Below are 16,539 nucleotides of genomic sequence, written 5' to 3' on the forward strand. Positions count from 1 at the left end.
GTCTCACATCGCATACTTATTTTTGTCTGTCACACGCATGAATCATTACACACAACAGTATGAATCCACTGAGCATTAGAGCATCTCTAACAGACGCGTTAAACAAGTGTCGCGTTGAAAAATTAGTCCTTTTTGCGCGCGCTATCGTTTCGGGAGCTCCAGCGAAGACGCAAAAACCGCGCGCGGACAAAAACGCCATCGTACATTGTTTATTTGCTGCGCACCCTCCCGCGTGCTGCATACTTGAGCGCCCGCTCGCAACTTTACCTACCCCATCCAGCCGCGGCGTCGCCGCCGCCCGCGCCACAACATTTCTTTCGATGATCGTTCGATGCTTCCCCTGCCTATCCCCCGCGCCGCCACTGCTTCCATCGTCTCTCTCTAGTCACCGCCGCCCCTCACGCGCGCACTCGTCCGACAAACAGCGTCCGGCCGCCCACTGCCGGTTGACGCCCGCAAGGTGTTCGACAAAACGTCTGCAAGGTATGTATTGGATTCAACTACACATTTTTGAGTTGTATTGTTGAACTATTTGTTGTATTGAAAGATAAACTATTTGTTTGAGTTGTAATAAACTATTTGTTTGAGTTGTAACGAAATTAAACTATTTTTGTTGATTTATTCTATTTGTGTTTGATTTTTTTTCTTGTTTTTTGAACGCATATGTTGTTTGAGCGATAGTGCGCCGTGTATTTTAACGCGTTTGCTGGACCTACACGCGTGCACTATATTTTGCAGCAAACTGATTTTAACGCGTCGTGCGTTGAACGGGTGTTAAAGATGGTCTTAGCTCTAGAGGACTACGGAGTAGTAGAAGAGTAACAGGTACTACAACATGCGGAAAAAAACACGTACTACAACGACAACAACTACACGACACTACCTCTTGGACCTTCTGCTGCCGTAGTATTAGCTAGCCAGGGACCGTGCATTACAATCTCGAACCCATGGAGAGCCTAAGCTAGATTTACGGCTATATATGCCGGCGCTAATGGAGTATGGCTAGCTAGGCGGCGCATGACGGCGTGAAGCCTCCACTCTAGAGGCCTAGGCACGGGGAGGGAGGGCAGAAGAGGCCGCCGCGCGGCGCCCAGAGGTCGGCGAAGGCGTGGAGGATGAGCGGGTGGTTGCGCGGCGAGTTGAGCGAGAGGAACCCGTGGAGCAGCGCGTTGAGGTCCTCCCACGCGTACATCTCCTTCTCCACCACCATGGCCACCATCGACTCCCGGAAGTCCTCGTACGGCGTCGCCGACTCCACCTCCACCGCCACCGCAGCCTCCTCCTCCTCCTCCTCCTCCCCCCCGCGCGACATCATCGCCACGCCCCTCTCCGGCCTTCTGCTGCCGTGGTTCCTCTGCTTCCTGTGCCTCCTTGTCCTTCTCCTCGGCCTCAGCTGGCGCCTCGCCTCCGGGTCGTCGTCCTCGTAGAGCGTGTTGGCGGCGTAGGTCGCGAGGCCCCACGAGTCGTCCAGGGACGAGACCGTGGTGGCGGTGGTGCCGCCCGTGGTGCTGGAGCTGAAGGCGGTGGCGGTGGACGTGGACGACGGGTGCGACGACTTGGGCTTGCGGCTGCCTCCTCCGCGCGCCCGAGACATGAGCGCTGAGTAGATGGAGCTGAGCACCCTCGGCGTGCGGCACCCGCAGCCCACGTCCGCCACCGGCGGCGGCCGAGACAGCAGCAAACTGTCGCCGCTACGCCGACTGCAGCTACCGGGCGAGGGCATGGTGATTGTGGCTCGATTACACTACACGACTGAGTTCTCGGGGAAGTGGACACGCGCACGAGGCAGTGTATGTCACCGTGGCTCCTTGCAAGAGATCGGGCGGCTTAAATAGGGAGTAAGGGGAGCGTGCACGCCATGATCACGGCGAGCAGCTAGTGACATAAAAAGAGGAGGTAAATGGTAGGAGCATCGTACGTACTCCCTCCGTCCAGGTGTATTGGGCGCGTAATGAGGAGCTCTACGATTTAGGTAAAAGAGGATTGGACGACCGTCCGCAAGACTTTTCCTCGAAAACGAAACAGAATTAGGAAATAAATCCCGTCATTAATGCATGGCCGTTTCGGCTGCACTTTCTTTTTTAATCAGCGTTCGTCTTCTCTGCATGCATTGGGTCTTGCCAGCGAACGATTTTCTTGATGAGGCAAACGAGGAAAAGAGAGGTGGCCGTACCAACCTAATGATGAAAACGAGGCAGAGTTTAATTGTATCACGTCTAATACTTTTGGATTTCCTGGATTTCCTTATGCGCCCAACACACTTGGACGGAGGGAGTAGTAAAGATCATGGATAGGCTAGCTAGCCCGCTAGCGTGCATACGAATCATGGTGGTGCAGAAAAGCAAGCGAATCGATTGTTCGGGCGGTACGTGTTGCAGCTACCTATGCATGCATGCATGCACCATCGATGTTTTGCTGTGATGTGACGCGTCGAGGTTATCATGCATTATTACAGCGGTAAATTCTGGCGGGCCGGATGTGACGAAGGAGCAGTTTTTTTTTTTTTTTTTGAGAAACTACGAAGCAGCAGCTAGTAATGGTAGTAGTAGTACGTGTACGACGAAAAAAGCCTGCTCTGAGTTGACTAACGCGGCACGCAAGTGAGGACACGACGCTAGCTGAGCTATTTACTGCGACTGCTGCTCGTACCGTCGTAGTAGCTGCCTTCGATCAATCATGCATTTAACAAAACATTTTTCACCAAAGGAAGCTGCACCCTCAACTATGAGTTTTTTGTTTCTTCACGAGCAGAAAATTTCATAAGCAGTGTTCACAAGGAGAACAAAAGAGAACCATACTGTACCGTGATGAGGACGTGCAACTCATGATCAAAGGCTGAAACTGCCCGACTTTTTATGGACCATGATGATCCAATGCTGCTGCAGCAGCAGCAATATCGGGTTGCTCGTTAGCTTTGGTTCTTTCTCGAAGTAAGATTGCCCCCCAACTTTCACCAACGATCTCTGAAGTGGGTATGCCCTTTCCGTATCTGTCTCGGTGCAGTCCAAGGTCGAAAGAGCCGGATACGATTCACACGCGCACCTTGAGCTAATCATTGTGAAATGCGGCGACTGGTCAACAGTACAGTGTGCCTACTCTGAAACGGAGATGCTAGGTACGCACTCAAGTAGAACTATGACAAAAATAGGTTTAATTCATTGAGACGTGATCAATCGGGTTGGTCAGGTGGCAAGGCGGACAGCTTCAGAGGTGGTCAAAAGGATGAGGTGGTGTTTCTTTGGCCCTGTTTGGATACTCTAACATGATTAGAGTCAGAGTTAGATTCTAACCCTTGAATTAACCTGAACTGACTCTAACTGTAAAGGTGTTTGGATGGGAGGGTTAGATGGACAATAAATGCTCATTTTTAATCATTTGACTACTTTGGACCTCTCTCTTTCCCTGGACCCCATCTACTTTAACCCAAAAAAATACCTTTTGGATGGGTTAGAGTTTTTGGGTGGTTTAGATGCATCTAACCAACTCTAACCCACTTGTTTGGATCTTTGAGGGTTAGATGGCTCAAATCTAACCCACTCTAACTCTAACCCTATGATCCAAACATGGCCTTTCTCGGGGACTAGACTTTTTTTAGTCCTAGGGACTAAAGAAAAAAGTTTCATCAATAGAGTCTTTTTATAGTCCCTTAAGAAAAAGTCCCTCCTGTTTCTTTACCTAGGCACTAAAAGAGACTTTTTACTCTAGTCCCTGAGCAAAGAAACACCACCTGAGTCGTTTAGGTTGTTTGTTTACATGAATTAGACTAAAAATAATTCCGTTTAGTCCTATGTAACCAAACATGAGGAACTTTTTCTTAAGGGATTAGAAAAAGACTGTACTGAAGGGACTTTTTTCTTTAGTCCCTTAGACTACAAAAAGTTTAGTCCCTTGAAACCAAACACTACCTTAACTAAATCTTGGTCGCCGAGATCCGGTTGGATGCAAAGCATGAAAAGTTTGCCACAAATGTATCTCTTGCTTAGGGCATCTTCAACGAACCGCTCGCATACGCCCGGTCCGGACCGCACGGTGGTCTGTATCATTTAATGCGAGTATGTATCAGTCTTAAAATAATTTGAACATATTATCTTCTGCAAAACCAAAAACAAACAAGGAGATTTACGGGCATCAGGATAACACCTAAACCTGCGTCCGACCTTCCTGGCCAACCGAAACTCCTCCCTCGCCCGCACGTGTTCCCTTTCGACGTCAGCTGTGTGCATTCATGCCATTATAGAGTACGTCGCTCTACATTCAAAATGGCTTAGAACAGGCACAATCTCTCACTGCCTCTGCCATTTAAGCAACGCGTCAGCCGCCGAGGGCGCGCCCGCTGCATGCCCAACTATACATGCTTCCGTCCGCAGTCAAATGTCTCTATTAAACCCGTATGGAAGCCGAGAAACCTATTCTAACCAGACGTCCGTTCACGAGCTCTTCTCCTGTTTGCCCTTTATTTATAGGAGGTAAGATGACAGGCAAGAATCGCACCACTCCGCCACTACCCCTCTCCTCCTTCCATCACTACTAGGGAAAATCCTAGTAGTAGCGCGGGTATTAGGGTTAGCAGTAGCGTGGGTAAGGATGACAATGGGTAGGGTATGGACATGATAAAGTAATATCATACCGTACATGTATAGTCAATGGGTACAAAATTCTACACATACTCGTACCAATGGGTATAAAACTTTACCATATACATACGCGATGATTACCTGTACCCATTAGGTATCGAGCGAGTAGAGCGAATAGCACATTTGACATAAAATTGAATTATCTCAACTTACTAACACGTTGTAACACCCCAAAAATTTAGCCATGATTTTATTTATTAAAATTTGATCATGGTTATAATATTTTTTTTTGGGTTTTCTGCTGATTTCAAATCCTTTCTTTTCGTTGTTTTATAAAAACTTCCATTCCTAAGTAAGAGCTTTTAAAAAATATGTTATGAACTGAGTTCTCGTATCAAATATTTTCCCCTTCATTGCCAAATCCAGTGAAGGCCTATTTGTAAATATTTTCTTTTAAGTTTTATTTATTCAAAATTGATTTCTTAATTCTTTAAAGACCTGATTTGAACTGCAGCCATTTGGTAACTTCTTTTAATAATTTTACAAAAATTTGTGGATGATCCATGATGCCCGTGGATCAATTTTATGCAAAAAACTAGCAAAGTATTTTGGAAGAAATGAGCTCATTATCTTCTTTTCTATTCTGGTCCAATTTGGTGTTTTGTACTACAACCCCTTGATATACTATCTCAAAAATTCTACTAAAATTTGGAGTTGTCAAGGAGTTCATATATATCACTTTTATGCAAAAAAAATACTATGATGTTTTGAATTTTTTTAGCACCCCAACCCCTTTTCTATTCTGTACGAGACATGCAGTTGTACTAGAACCATGTTCTATTTTGCCCCAACTCCCTTGCGACTTTTACTGATGATAGTAGGACCTACCAAACCCTTAAGTCCAGGAGATCAACCCCTTTTGGATTTATTAAGCCCCAGTTTTAACCTCCCTAAGATGCTGCCCAGAATTGTTTTTCTCAAACAAGTTTCTGATTTTCAAAAAATAATCTTGCCATCATTATTAGCATCCAAAAAGACATTGGACTAGAAATTTTGCTAGCCAGCAAGACCACCTAGGTGCCACTGGCATTGCATCAAGCACCTGCTGTCCGTGTCCAGTTTTGGTAATTGGTGACAATCCCTATGGACTAATGTTTGCCTTAAGTTATATTTCAAGGATTTGTCCATAGGCACTTCTTGAAGTCCATCTGTTGGTTTTAAGGAGTTTATATGATGACCAAGGTGGTATTCAAAGTATTATCCAAAGATTGGTCATAAAGACACAAGGTTGATCAAGACTAAGGAGAGAGTAAATCAAGATGATCAACACACAAAGCGTACAAGATGTACCGAGAAGGATCAAGTGATCCCATGGTATGGTAATCATTGCCCATAACGCTTTTGTGTACTAACCCATGTCTTCGTGAGAGTTCTATGTGGGGTTAGGTGTGTTTCCATTGGTTTGTGTCAAGAGGAAGGTCTCATTCAACCTACAAAGGATGACATCAAGTGGTGATCTTCATCATGATCGCGGTGTGCAAGTTCAAGTGGAGCATCACAAAGATATCATGCTTGAAGCTTGCCGTCCATTGTGGTGGCAATGGACTTGTGAAGAATGTGTGGAAGAGTGGCTCACCCATAGTGAGTATGGGGGAGCAATCAAGAAAGGTGGTCCATCTTGAGGAAGGCAAGATCATCATCATCTAGCTCAAGAGGACTAGGTGCAAGGTATATGTTTGCCCTTGATAGGATTTTCTATTGTAGGATAGTTTGTCGTACTAACAAGGGGGGCTCTCAAGTGAGTAGTTTGATCGTATCGCTCGTTGAGATCTCAAACCATTTGCATCCTTGCATCATATCTTGGTTCTTGTTTGGTGTTTATCCTTGTGAGTTATAGAGCTTATGGTCATCTTCATGACAAGCTCGAGCTCATTGAAAACAGAGTCCATATGCATATTTTATGATGTTTCCGATATTGGAAGTTTTTTGCTAGTTCTTCATTCATACAGGTCTCACATCTATATGGCATTGGCATTTTCATAACTGCATGTTCTTAATATTTTATGTCATTGTTGGATAGTTCTTGTCGTTGTGAATTCAACAAACTTGAGTTTGCTCGATTCACAGTTCGTACGCGAAAGTTATGGCAGTTTCACTATCCTGCGGTAGTACCGCTCCTGGTGCCAGCGGTAGTAATTTTAATTACTACCGCTCCCTCGGACATTCTGGCAGCGGTAGTACCGCTCCTAGCAGCGGTCGTACCGCTCCGGCTGGGCTGTGTGTGGGGGTAACGGTTGGATTCTTTCCCCCACTATATAAAGGAGGTCTTCTTCCCCATTGGACCAGATCCATCTGTTGAGCTCGTGTTCTTCCCCCATTGTTGACCTTCTTAGAGCTTACTAACTCTCAATCCCTCCAATGATTCTTGCTAGTTCTTGAGGGTAAAGAGAGAGGAGATCTAGATCCACATCTCCACCAATCACTTTCTCCTCTACGTGAGGGGTGTTGGAATTATGCCCTAGAGGCAATAATAAACCTAGTTATTATTATAATTCCTGTATCAAGATAATCGTTTATTGTCCATGCTATAATTGTATTGAATGAAGACTTATATACATGTGTGGATACATAGACAAAACACTGTCCCTAGCAAGCCTCTAGTTGGCTAGCCAGTTGATCAAAGATATTCAGGGTCTTCTGATTTTATACAAGGTGTTGTTGTTTGATAACTGGATCACGTCATTAGGAGAGTTACGTGATGGACTAGACCCAAACTAATAGACGTAGCATGTTGATCGTGTCATTTTGTTGCTACTGTTTTTCTGCGTGTCAAGTATTTGTTCCTATGACCATGAGATCATATAACTCACTGACACCGGAGGAATGCTTTGTGTGTATCAAACGTCGCAACGTAACTGGGTGACTATAAAGATGCTCTACAGGTATATCCGAAGGTGTTCGTTGAGTTAGTATGGATCGAGACTGGGATTTGTCACTCCGTGTGACGGAGAGGTATCTCGGGGCCCACTCGGTAATACAACATCACACACAAGCCTTGCAAGCAATGTGACTTAGTGTAAGTTGCGGGATCTTGTATTACGGAACGAGTAAAGAGACTTGCCGGTAAACGAGATTGAAATAGGTATGCGGATACTGACGATCGAATCTCGGGCAAGTAACATACCGAAGGACAAAGGGAATGACATACGGGATTATATGAATCCTTGGCACCGAGGTTCAAACGATAAGATCTTCGTAGAATATGTGGGATCCAATATGGGCATCCAGGTCCCGCTATTGGATATTGACCGAGGAGTCACTCGGGTCATTGTTTGTACGGGTTCGGTGACCATCCTCGACGGTCCCTTAGTGGAATCACGACATCTTGCATTGTGCGAGGGCGTGAGGAGATTACGGCGGCCTTAGTGGCATCTTGGGGAGCATTGTGCCTCCACACCGCTCCAAACGGAGATTAGCATCCGCAAGGGTGTGAACTTCGGGATACATCTTCGTCTCTGGGTACCTCGGTTATCTCTTACCCGAACCCTTTACTTATGCACTTTACTTTGTGATAGCCATATTGTTTCTTGTCATATATCTTGATATCACTTAGTTGTTTATCTAGCTTAGCATAAGTTGTTGGTGCACATAGGTGAGCCTAGTTGTTTTAGGTTTTGAGCTTGACAAATTAAATGTTAGTTTTATTCCGCATTTGTTCAAGCCTGAACTGTAATTATTTTAAAGCGCCTATTCCCCCCCTCTAGGCGACATCCACGTCCTTTCAATTGGTATGAAAGCTAGGTATCTCATTATTAGGTTTAACCACCTAGAGAGTAAGGATGCTGACTAGGGGTTTGGGATTCTCTGACACTCTTAGTTTCGATGGCACAAATTTTGATGTTTGGGTAATTCGCATGCTTAATCTCTTTAGGGTCATGAACCCAAATTTAGAGCAAAATTGTAGATATGGGGTTTTCTCCTCCAAAGGATTCTCAAAATATATCTTTCGAGGATGAGAAAAACTCTTATCTCAATGCTCAAGCTTCTAATGTGCTTTTTGATGCTTTGAGCAATGTAGTTATATTTCAACTCATGCCATTCCGGGATGCTCATGAGCTGTGGACAAAGCTTCAAGTTGAATATGGTGTGTCCAAGATTTGTGGGAATGATTGTTCTCCTTACACCTCCGGTCGTGTGGTCTTCCCAACTTCACCTACATGTGGGTTTCCACAATGTAATGATATGGTGAGTAGTGGTGATCATTGCAATGATATTAGTGGGCTTATTGTTGATGATCCTTCATCACTATATTATTGCAATGCTTCATCTTTGGGCGTTAACACTTCGAGCACTCTAAATGTTTTACATGCTTGTGATGATAGTCCTTGCATATCATGTAAAATCTGCTTGACAAAATCTCATGATGATATGCTTTCTATATCTTGTTGCCATGATAAAAATGTATCTATTTCCTCGAGTTGTGCTGCTAACGATGTAGAGGAAACCCATCACTCCATGGAACAAGATGTGGCCTTGAATGATGATTCAAGGGATCCTACATCATCATCTATTGTTTCTCACTTTTGCTTTATGGCTAAGGCTTCAAAGGTATCTCCTACCTTGAATTCCAATATATCTCTTGATGATGATGATGATGATGATAATGAGGATGATAATGATGAAGAGAGTGATAATATTGCATCCTTAAAATTTAGGGGTGAAATGATTTTTAAATCTCTTTATAATAATAAACTTGCTTGTTCCAACTTCATGGAAATCATGTCTATTGCCACCGAGGGCAAGAAATACATTGAGGAGTTGGAAGCTCATCTCGAGGAGCATGAGGCCACCATTGAGACTATGGAAGGTCATGAGCGTGATTATGCTGATGAGATAGAGGAGCTATCCCAAGATCTTGAAAATGAACAAACCACCAAGGAATCTCTTGAGGAGACCTTTGCTCTAGAATTATCTAGATTAAAGGAATCCCATGATAGAGCCCTCGAGGTGGTTAACGATTTTTGAACTAAAAATGATAAGCTTGAAGTTGTTCATGCTAAACTCCTTCAGGACTATGAGCACCTCAAAAATGGCTCAAGGGCTATTAACAGTTCGCTCATCGAACTCACCGAGTCTCATGCCCAACTTGAAGCTTCTTATGCTAAAGAGCTTGCCAAGTTGCCTTCTCCTCTTGTTGTTAATGATGATACTTGTGCTACTTACTCTCTTTCTTGTGAAGCATCCATATTAGAGGAGAATGTTGAGCTAAGGGCTCAACTTGAGTTGCTATCTAGCAATTATGGGAAATTGCAAGAAAGTCATGTAATGCTCACAAGCTCCCACGAGGATCTTCGAGTATCCCATAATGTGCTAAAATTAGCTCATGAGGCCATTACTACCAAGGTAACATCAAGTGAGCCTCATGTGGACATTAGCACTACTTCTAGTCAAAATGTTATATTGCCATGTGCTAGTCCTTGTAATTCCTCTACTCATAATGTTGCTACATCTTGTGATGAATTACTTTCATTGCCTTGTTGCTCTAATAATGATGCATATACTTCCTGTAGTACTTGTGTTGATACTAACCATGTAGAGGAAATCTAAGAGCTCAAAGCCCAAGTCACTTCCTTAAAGAAAGACTTGGAAATGAGTCATGAAGGGATGTACACACTCAACAATACCTTGTGTGGGCAAAAATCCCCAAATGCCAAAGGTGGACTTGGATTCCATTCGAACAAGAAGAAGAAGTCCAAAAGCTTAAAGAAGAAGGGCCAAGAACAAGTCAATAATTTGGCCAATATTGTTTGCTTCAAGTGCAAAATTGAAGGGTACCATGTTAGGTCTTGCCAATTAAAGAAGAAGCCCTAAAGTCACAAGCAACAAGGGAAGCGGCCACAAGTTCAAACACATACTCAACCACAAGTTGAAGAAAGTCCTCTCCCCCAAGAAGACTCAAACCAACACTCCTCAAGTTGAGAAATCAATTGGGAAGAAAGTAAATGATAGATGTTGCTACTTATGTCGTGAGAAGGGTCACTTCGCTTCTTCTTGCACGAGAGGTAATTTATCCAACCCAATCATTATTGATGATATCTATTCTCTTGGGAAGGATAAGGTTGGCAATGTGTTTGCCAAGTTTGTTGGTACTCAAAGTGGTGTCAAGAAAAGAACCATTTGGGTAGCCAAGCCTATTGTGACTAACCTCTTAGGACCCAACATGGTTGGGGACCAACAAGCTCAAACTTGAACCAATAGGTGATATTGGAGGACATTGGATACATGGATACATAATGAAGAATTAAGGGGTCTTCATCATTCATATTATCTCAAGCCAAGCCATTTATATTATCGAGTTTCTATCATATATCCAATGTGCCTCCTTATAGTAACTTGTACTTAAACTGTTTACATTATTAGTTATTTGCCCCTTTGCATGTTGTGGTTTTGTACCGTGCATGTGTTTGTATATGTTGTGCTCCCAACTTGCTTATCTTGAGTAATCAAGTATGTGTATATTGGTTTGACATCATGTATGTGTGAGTCTTGTGTTGAGCCTTTTTGCATCCTCTTTGTATCTATGTTGGCTCTTTTGAGGGATTAATGGATTATCCCATTATGGGGGAGTGAAAATGCTCTATGCACCTCACAATCCTATAAATGTGTATACATGAGTAATACCACTTAGTACTGATATTACAAGTTTATCTAGCCTCTATGTGATGTGTCCTACTCATGAGAAATTCAAATTCTAAATGGTCCATTAATTATCTGTTGTTGGTTTTCATTTTCCACTTGCTAATAAATGTTGGGTTATCACATTATGGGGGAGTAATATGTTATGTGCATATTACAAGCCAAGAAAATATGTAAATTTGAGGTATTGCCACTTAGTGTTGATATTATAAATTATCTTGTTCCTAGGGAGCATGTTAGCTCTACAAGTGTCATTTGCTTGCGTTTTAGGAGTAAAGATGATGTTGGATATTTTTGCAATCTACCAATGGGAATTGTTTCCAAATACTTCTTGTCCTCTAACAATTGGTATTCCCTTCATGTGGTAGAAATTGCTAATCATCTTTAAAATGGATTTTATGTATCATTTGTCTTCCTTGCCTCTTGTGGATTGGGTTGAACATGTCTTGTGTGTCTACAGGTATATATATAGAAAGTGATGATACCATCTTGTGCATTTTGTATTCAAATGGAAATTCTATATAATGCACATCCCTTGGGGGACCTATCCTATTTTCTTTGGAACACGCTCTTTATACGTCTATCATAAAATCTTTTGATCGCCATCAAGTGTGTGTTGATCGGAGGCAAGTCTTGCTCTTTATGATGCTTTGTGCCATCATGAAAATTTGTCGAGGGTTTGGTTTGTTTGGAACCTATCTCTCTTTTGGAAACTAGATACCTCGTGTTTGTTTTCCTTCAATTGATATCTTGTTTCCTTTTGTCTAGCATGTGTCAATGGATATCATTCCTTGATGTATCTTTTAATTGGTATCCTTCAAGTGATAATTTTCTGTTTGGTATTTTATGTTCACTTGATACCTTGTCTTTTGGTGTCTTATCAACTATCTGTTGATTTGATTTTTGAATGCCTTGAGCATTGATACGTCTCCAACGTATCTATAATTTTTGATGGTGCCATGCTATTATCTTGTCAAACTTTGGTGTTCTGTATGCCTTTTATATCTTTTTTGGGACTAACTTATTAACTCAGTGCCAAGTGCCAGTTCTTGTTTTTTTCCGTGTTTTTGACCCTTTTCAGAGGAGGATTTTAAACGGTGTCCAAACAGAATAAAACTTCCATTTTTTCGGAACAGAAGATACGCACGAGACTTGAGAACCAAGGCAGGGGCCACCAGGGGACCCCACAAGCCCCCTAGGCGCGGCCAGTGGGGCCCGCGCCTAGCACACTTGTGGGCCCCGTATGGCTCGTCTGCCCTACCTCTTCCGCCTATAAATTCAAAAAAAATCCAAAACTGACGAGGAGATCCACGAAAATACTTTTCCGCCGTCGCAAGCTTCTGTCTCCACAAGATCCCATCTGGGGCACGTTCTGGTGCCCTGCCAGAGGGGGGATTCAGATACGGAGGGCTTCTTCATCAACACCATGACCTCTCCGATGATGCGTGAGTAGTTCACCACAGACCTTCGGGTCTATAGCTAGTAGCTAGATGGCTTCTTCTCTCTCTTGGATCTTCAATACAAAGTTCTCCATGATCTTCATGGAGATCTATCTGATATAATCTTCCTTTGCGGTGTGTTTGTCGAGATCCGATGAATTGTGGATTTATGATCAGATTATCTATGAATCTTATTTGAGTTTCTTCAGATCTCTTATATGCATGATTTCATATCCTTGTAATTCTCTTCGAGTTGTGGGTTTTGTTTGGCCAACTTGATCTATGATTCTTGCAATGGGAGAAGTGCTTGGTTTTGGGTTCTTACCGTGCGGTGACCTCTCCCAGTGACAGAAGGGGCAGCGAGGCACGCATCGTGTTGTTGCCATCAAGGGTAAAAAGATGGGGTTTTCATCATTTGTTTGAGTTTATCCCTCTACATCATGTCATCTTGCTTAACGCGTTACTCTGTTCGTCATGAACTCAATACACTAGATGCATGCTTGATAGCGGTCGATGTGTGGAGTAATAGTAGTAGATGCAGAAAGTATCGGTCTATTGTCTCGAACGTGATGCCTATATGTATGATCATTGCCTTAGATATCGTCATGACTTTGCGCGGTTCTATCAATTGCTCGACAGTAATTTGTTCACCCACCGTATTATTTGCTATTTTGAGAGAAGCCTCTAGTGAACACTATGGCCCCCGGGTCTACTTCACACCATATTTTCAGCCTTACAATCTTACTTCGTTGCACTTTCTGCCTTTATATCTCACTTTGCAATCAATCTTGAAGGGATTGACAACCCCTTTATAGCGTTGGGTGCAAGCTCTTTTGTGTTTGCGCAGATACTCTGGACTTGGCGCGATTCTCCTACTGGATTGATACCTTGGTTCTCAAACTGAGGGAAATACTTACTGCTCCTGTGCTGCATCACCCTTTCCTCTTTAAGGAAAAAACCAACGCATGCTCAAGAGGCAGTAGAAGGATTTCTGCCGCCGTAGCAAGAGAATTTCTGGCGCCGTTGCCGGGGAGGATCAAGTCAAAGAATAGTCTCTTGTCAGCGTGTCAATCTCTGGCACCGGGGATTATTCTAGGTGAATCCCATCCAAGTAAGTGTCGCAAACTCATCTCTTGCATTTACTTTGTTTGCCTTTGCCTCTCGTTTTCCTCTCCCCCACTTCACCAATTTGCCTTTTTCGTTCACCTTTTTGCTTTCGGTTTGCTTGTGTGCTATGTGCCTTCAAAATGTTTGCATCTTCGCTTTCTAAAAATCTATTGATATGGATCCTCATCCACTTGCTAATCTCTTTAAGAGATCCAATTATGTTGATCCAATTGCTAGTGAGTTGAGTGCAGTTGACTTTCTCTATGGAGTTTTGCTTGAGATGCGTGAATCTGAAAACCGTGATGAAGAAATTTATGAAGTGATTCATGAGGGATCCTTGAATGAAAAGCATGATTGCAATGGTTTCACTATAAATTCTATTAGCGTCAATCATGCTAAAAATATGCAAAACCCTAAGTTTGGGGATGCTAGTTTTGCTATGTCCACTACTTGTTGCAATGATCATGATTGGGGCGATGATTTTTCTTATGATCTTGAAAATTTTTTTAAGCCTCATGATGATTATGATATTTGCAACAATATTGAAAGTGGGATTGGAGAAGTCATGACTTTAATTGATGATAATCCCACTATTTTTGAAGAGAGTCAACTTTCCATGCGTGTGGATCATGAAAAGAATATCCTTTGTGATAGCTATATTGTTGAATTTGATTATGATCCCACATGTAATTGCTATGAGAGAGGAAAATATTGTGGTAGAAATTTTCATATCACTAAATCACCTCTCGTTATGTTGAGATTGCTGTTGTCTCTTTCTTGTTCCTTGCATTTGGTAACTATTGGTTGTCTTGCCAATTTGTTTTCCTATAAAATGCTGATACGTTCATTTTGCATCATGCTTATATGTTGATATTTATCGCTTCTTGGGCTATTATTTCACTTCAAGGTACAATACTTATGCCTTTTCTCTCTTATTTTGCAAGATTTACATGAAGAGGGAGAATGCCGACAGCTGGAATTCTGGCCTGAAAAAGGAGCAAGTTTGAGATGCCTATTCTGCGCAACTCCAAAAGCCGTGAAAATCAACGTGGATTTTTTGGGAATATATAAAAAATAGTGGGCCGAAGAAGTGCCAGAGGAGCGCAACCAGGGGGCCACAAGCCTGGTAGGCGCGACCACCCCCCCTAGCCGCGCGTAGGGGGCTTGTGGGCTCCCTGCTGGCCCACTGCCCCTCCTCTTCTGCTATATGAAGGTTTTCGTTCCAAAAAAAATCAGGAGGAGGCTTTTCGGAGGATTCGCCGCCGCCACGAGGCGGAACTTGAGCAGAACCAATCTAGAGCTCCGGCAGGACAATCCTGCCGGGGAAACTTCCCTCCCGAAGGGGGAAATCGTTGCCATCGTCATCACCAACACTCCTCTCATCGGAGGGGACTCATCACCATCAACATGTTCAACAGCACCATCTCATCTCCAAACCCTAGTTCATCACTTGTAACCAATCTCCGTCTCGCGACTCCGATTGGTACTTGTAAGGTTGCTAGTAGTGTTAATTACTCTTTGTAGTTGATGCTAGTTGGATTACTTGGTGGAAGAGTTTATGTTAAGATCCTTGATGCTACTCATTACCTCTCTGGTCATGAATATGATTATGCTTTGTGAGTAGTTACTTTTGTTCCCGAGGACATGGGATAAGTCATGCTAATAGTAGTCATGTGAATTTGGTATTCGTTCGATATTTTGATGTGTTGTATGTTGTTTTTCCTCTAGTGGTGTTATGTGAACGTCGACTACATAACACTTCACCATTATTTGGGCCTAGAGGAAGGCATTGGGAAGTAGTAAGTAAATGATGGGTTGCTAGAGTGAGAGAAGCTTAAACCCTAGTTTATGTGTTGCTTCGTAAGGGGCTGATTTGGATCCACTAGTTTAATGCTATGGTTAGACTTTGTCTTAATTCTTCTTTCATAGTTGTGGATGCTTGCGAGAGGTGTTAATCATAAGTGGGATGCTTTTCCAATTAAGGGCATTACCCAAGCGCCGGTCCACCCACATATCAAACTACCAAAGTAACGAACGTGCATCATATGAACATGATGAAAACTAGCTTGATAGAAATTCCCGTGTGTCCTCGGGAGCGTTTTTCCTCCTATAAGACTTTGTCCAGGCTTGTCCCTTGATACAAAAGGGATTGGGCCACTTTTCTGCACCGTTGTTACTTTTGTTACTTGTTGCTTGCTACGAATAATCTCACCACACAACCACTTGTTACCGATAGTTTCAGTGCTTGCAGATATTACCTTGCTGAAAACCACTTGTCAGATCCTTCTGATCCTCGTTGGGTTCGACACTCTTACTTATCGAAAGGACTACGATAGATCCCCTATACTTGTGGGTCATCAAGACTCTTTTCTGGCGCCGTTGCCGGGGAGTGAAGCGCCTTTGGTAAGTGGAAATTGGTAAGGAAACATTCGTATAGTGTGCTGAAATTTATTGTCACTTGTCACTATGGATACTAATCCTTTCAAGGGCTTGTTCAGGGTATCCTCACCTCGAACGGAAGCACAAAGAGTTGCTCCTCAACCTGCTGCACCTACTGAAAATATTTGCTTTGAATTTCCTTCGGGTATGCTTGAGAAACTGCTGGCTAATCCTTTTACAGGAGATGGAACATCACATCCAGACTTGCATCTAATCTATATAGATGAAGTTTGTGGTTTATTTAAGCTTGCAGGTTTGCCCGAGGATGAGGTCAAGAAGAAGGT

At 43.1% G+C, this 16,539-nt stretch overlaps 1 protein-coding gene across 1 annotated transcript; it reads right to left on the reverse strand.

Moving 5' to 3' along the window:
• Positions 1 to 811: 811 nt before the first annotated feature.
• On the reverse strand, positions 812 to 2,269 carry LOC123415503 (transcription repressor OFP8-like). The gene has a single exon (XM_045106740.1). It carries the CDS (start codon positions 1,721 to 1,723, stop codon positions 1,040 to 1,042), a length of 684 nt encoding a protein of 227 aa, XP_044962675.1. The 5' UTR covers positions 1,724 to 2,269; the 3' UTR covers positions 812 to 1,039.
• Positions 2,270 to 16,539: the final 14,270 nt, after the last annotated feature.

Source organism: Hordeum vulgare, chromosome 1H (assembly GCF_904849725.1).
Source record: "Hordeum vulgare subsp. vulgare chromosome 1H, MorexV3_pseudomolecules_assembly, whole genome shotgun sequence".
NCBI classification, from domain to species: domain Eukaryota; kingdom Viridiplantae; phylum Streptophyta; class Magnoliopsida; order Poales; family Poaceae; genus Hordeum; species Hordeum vulgare.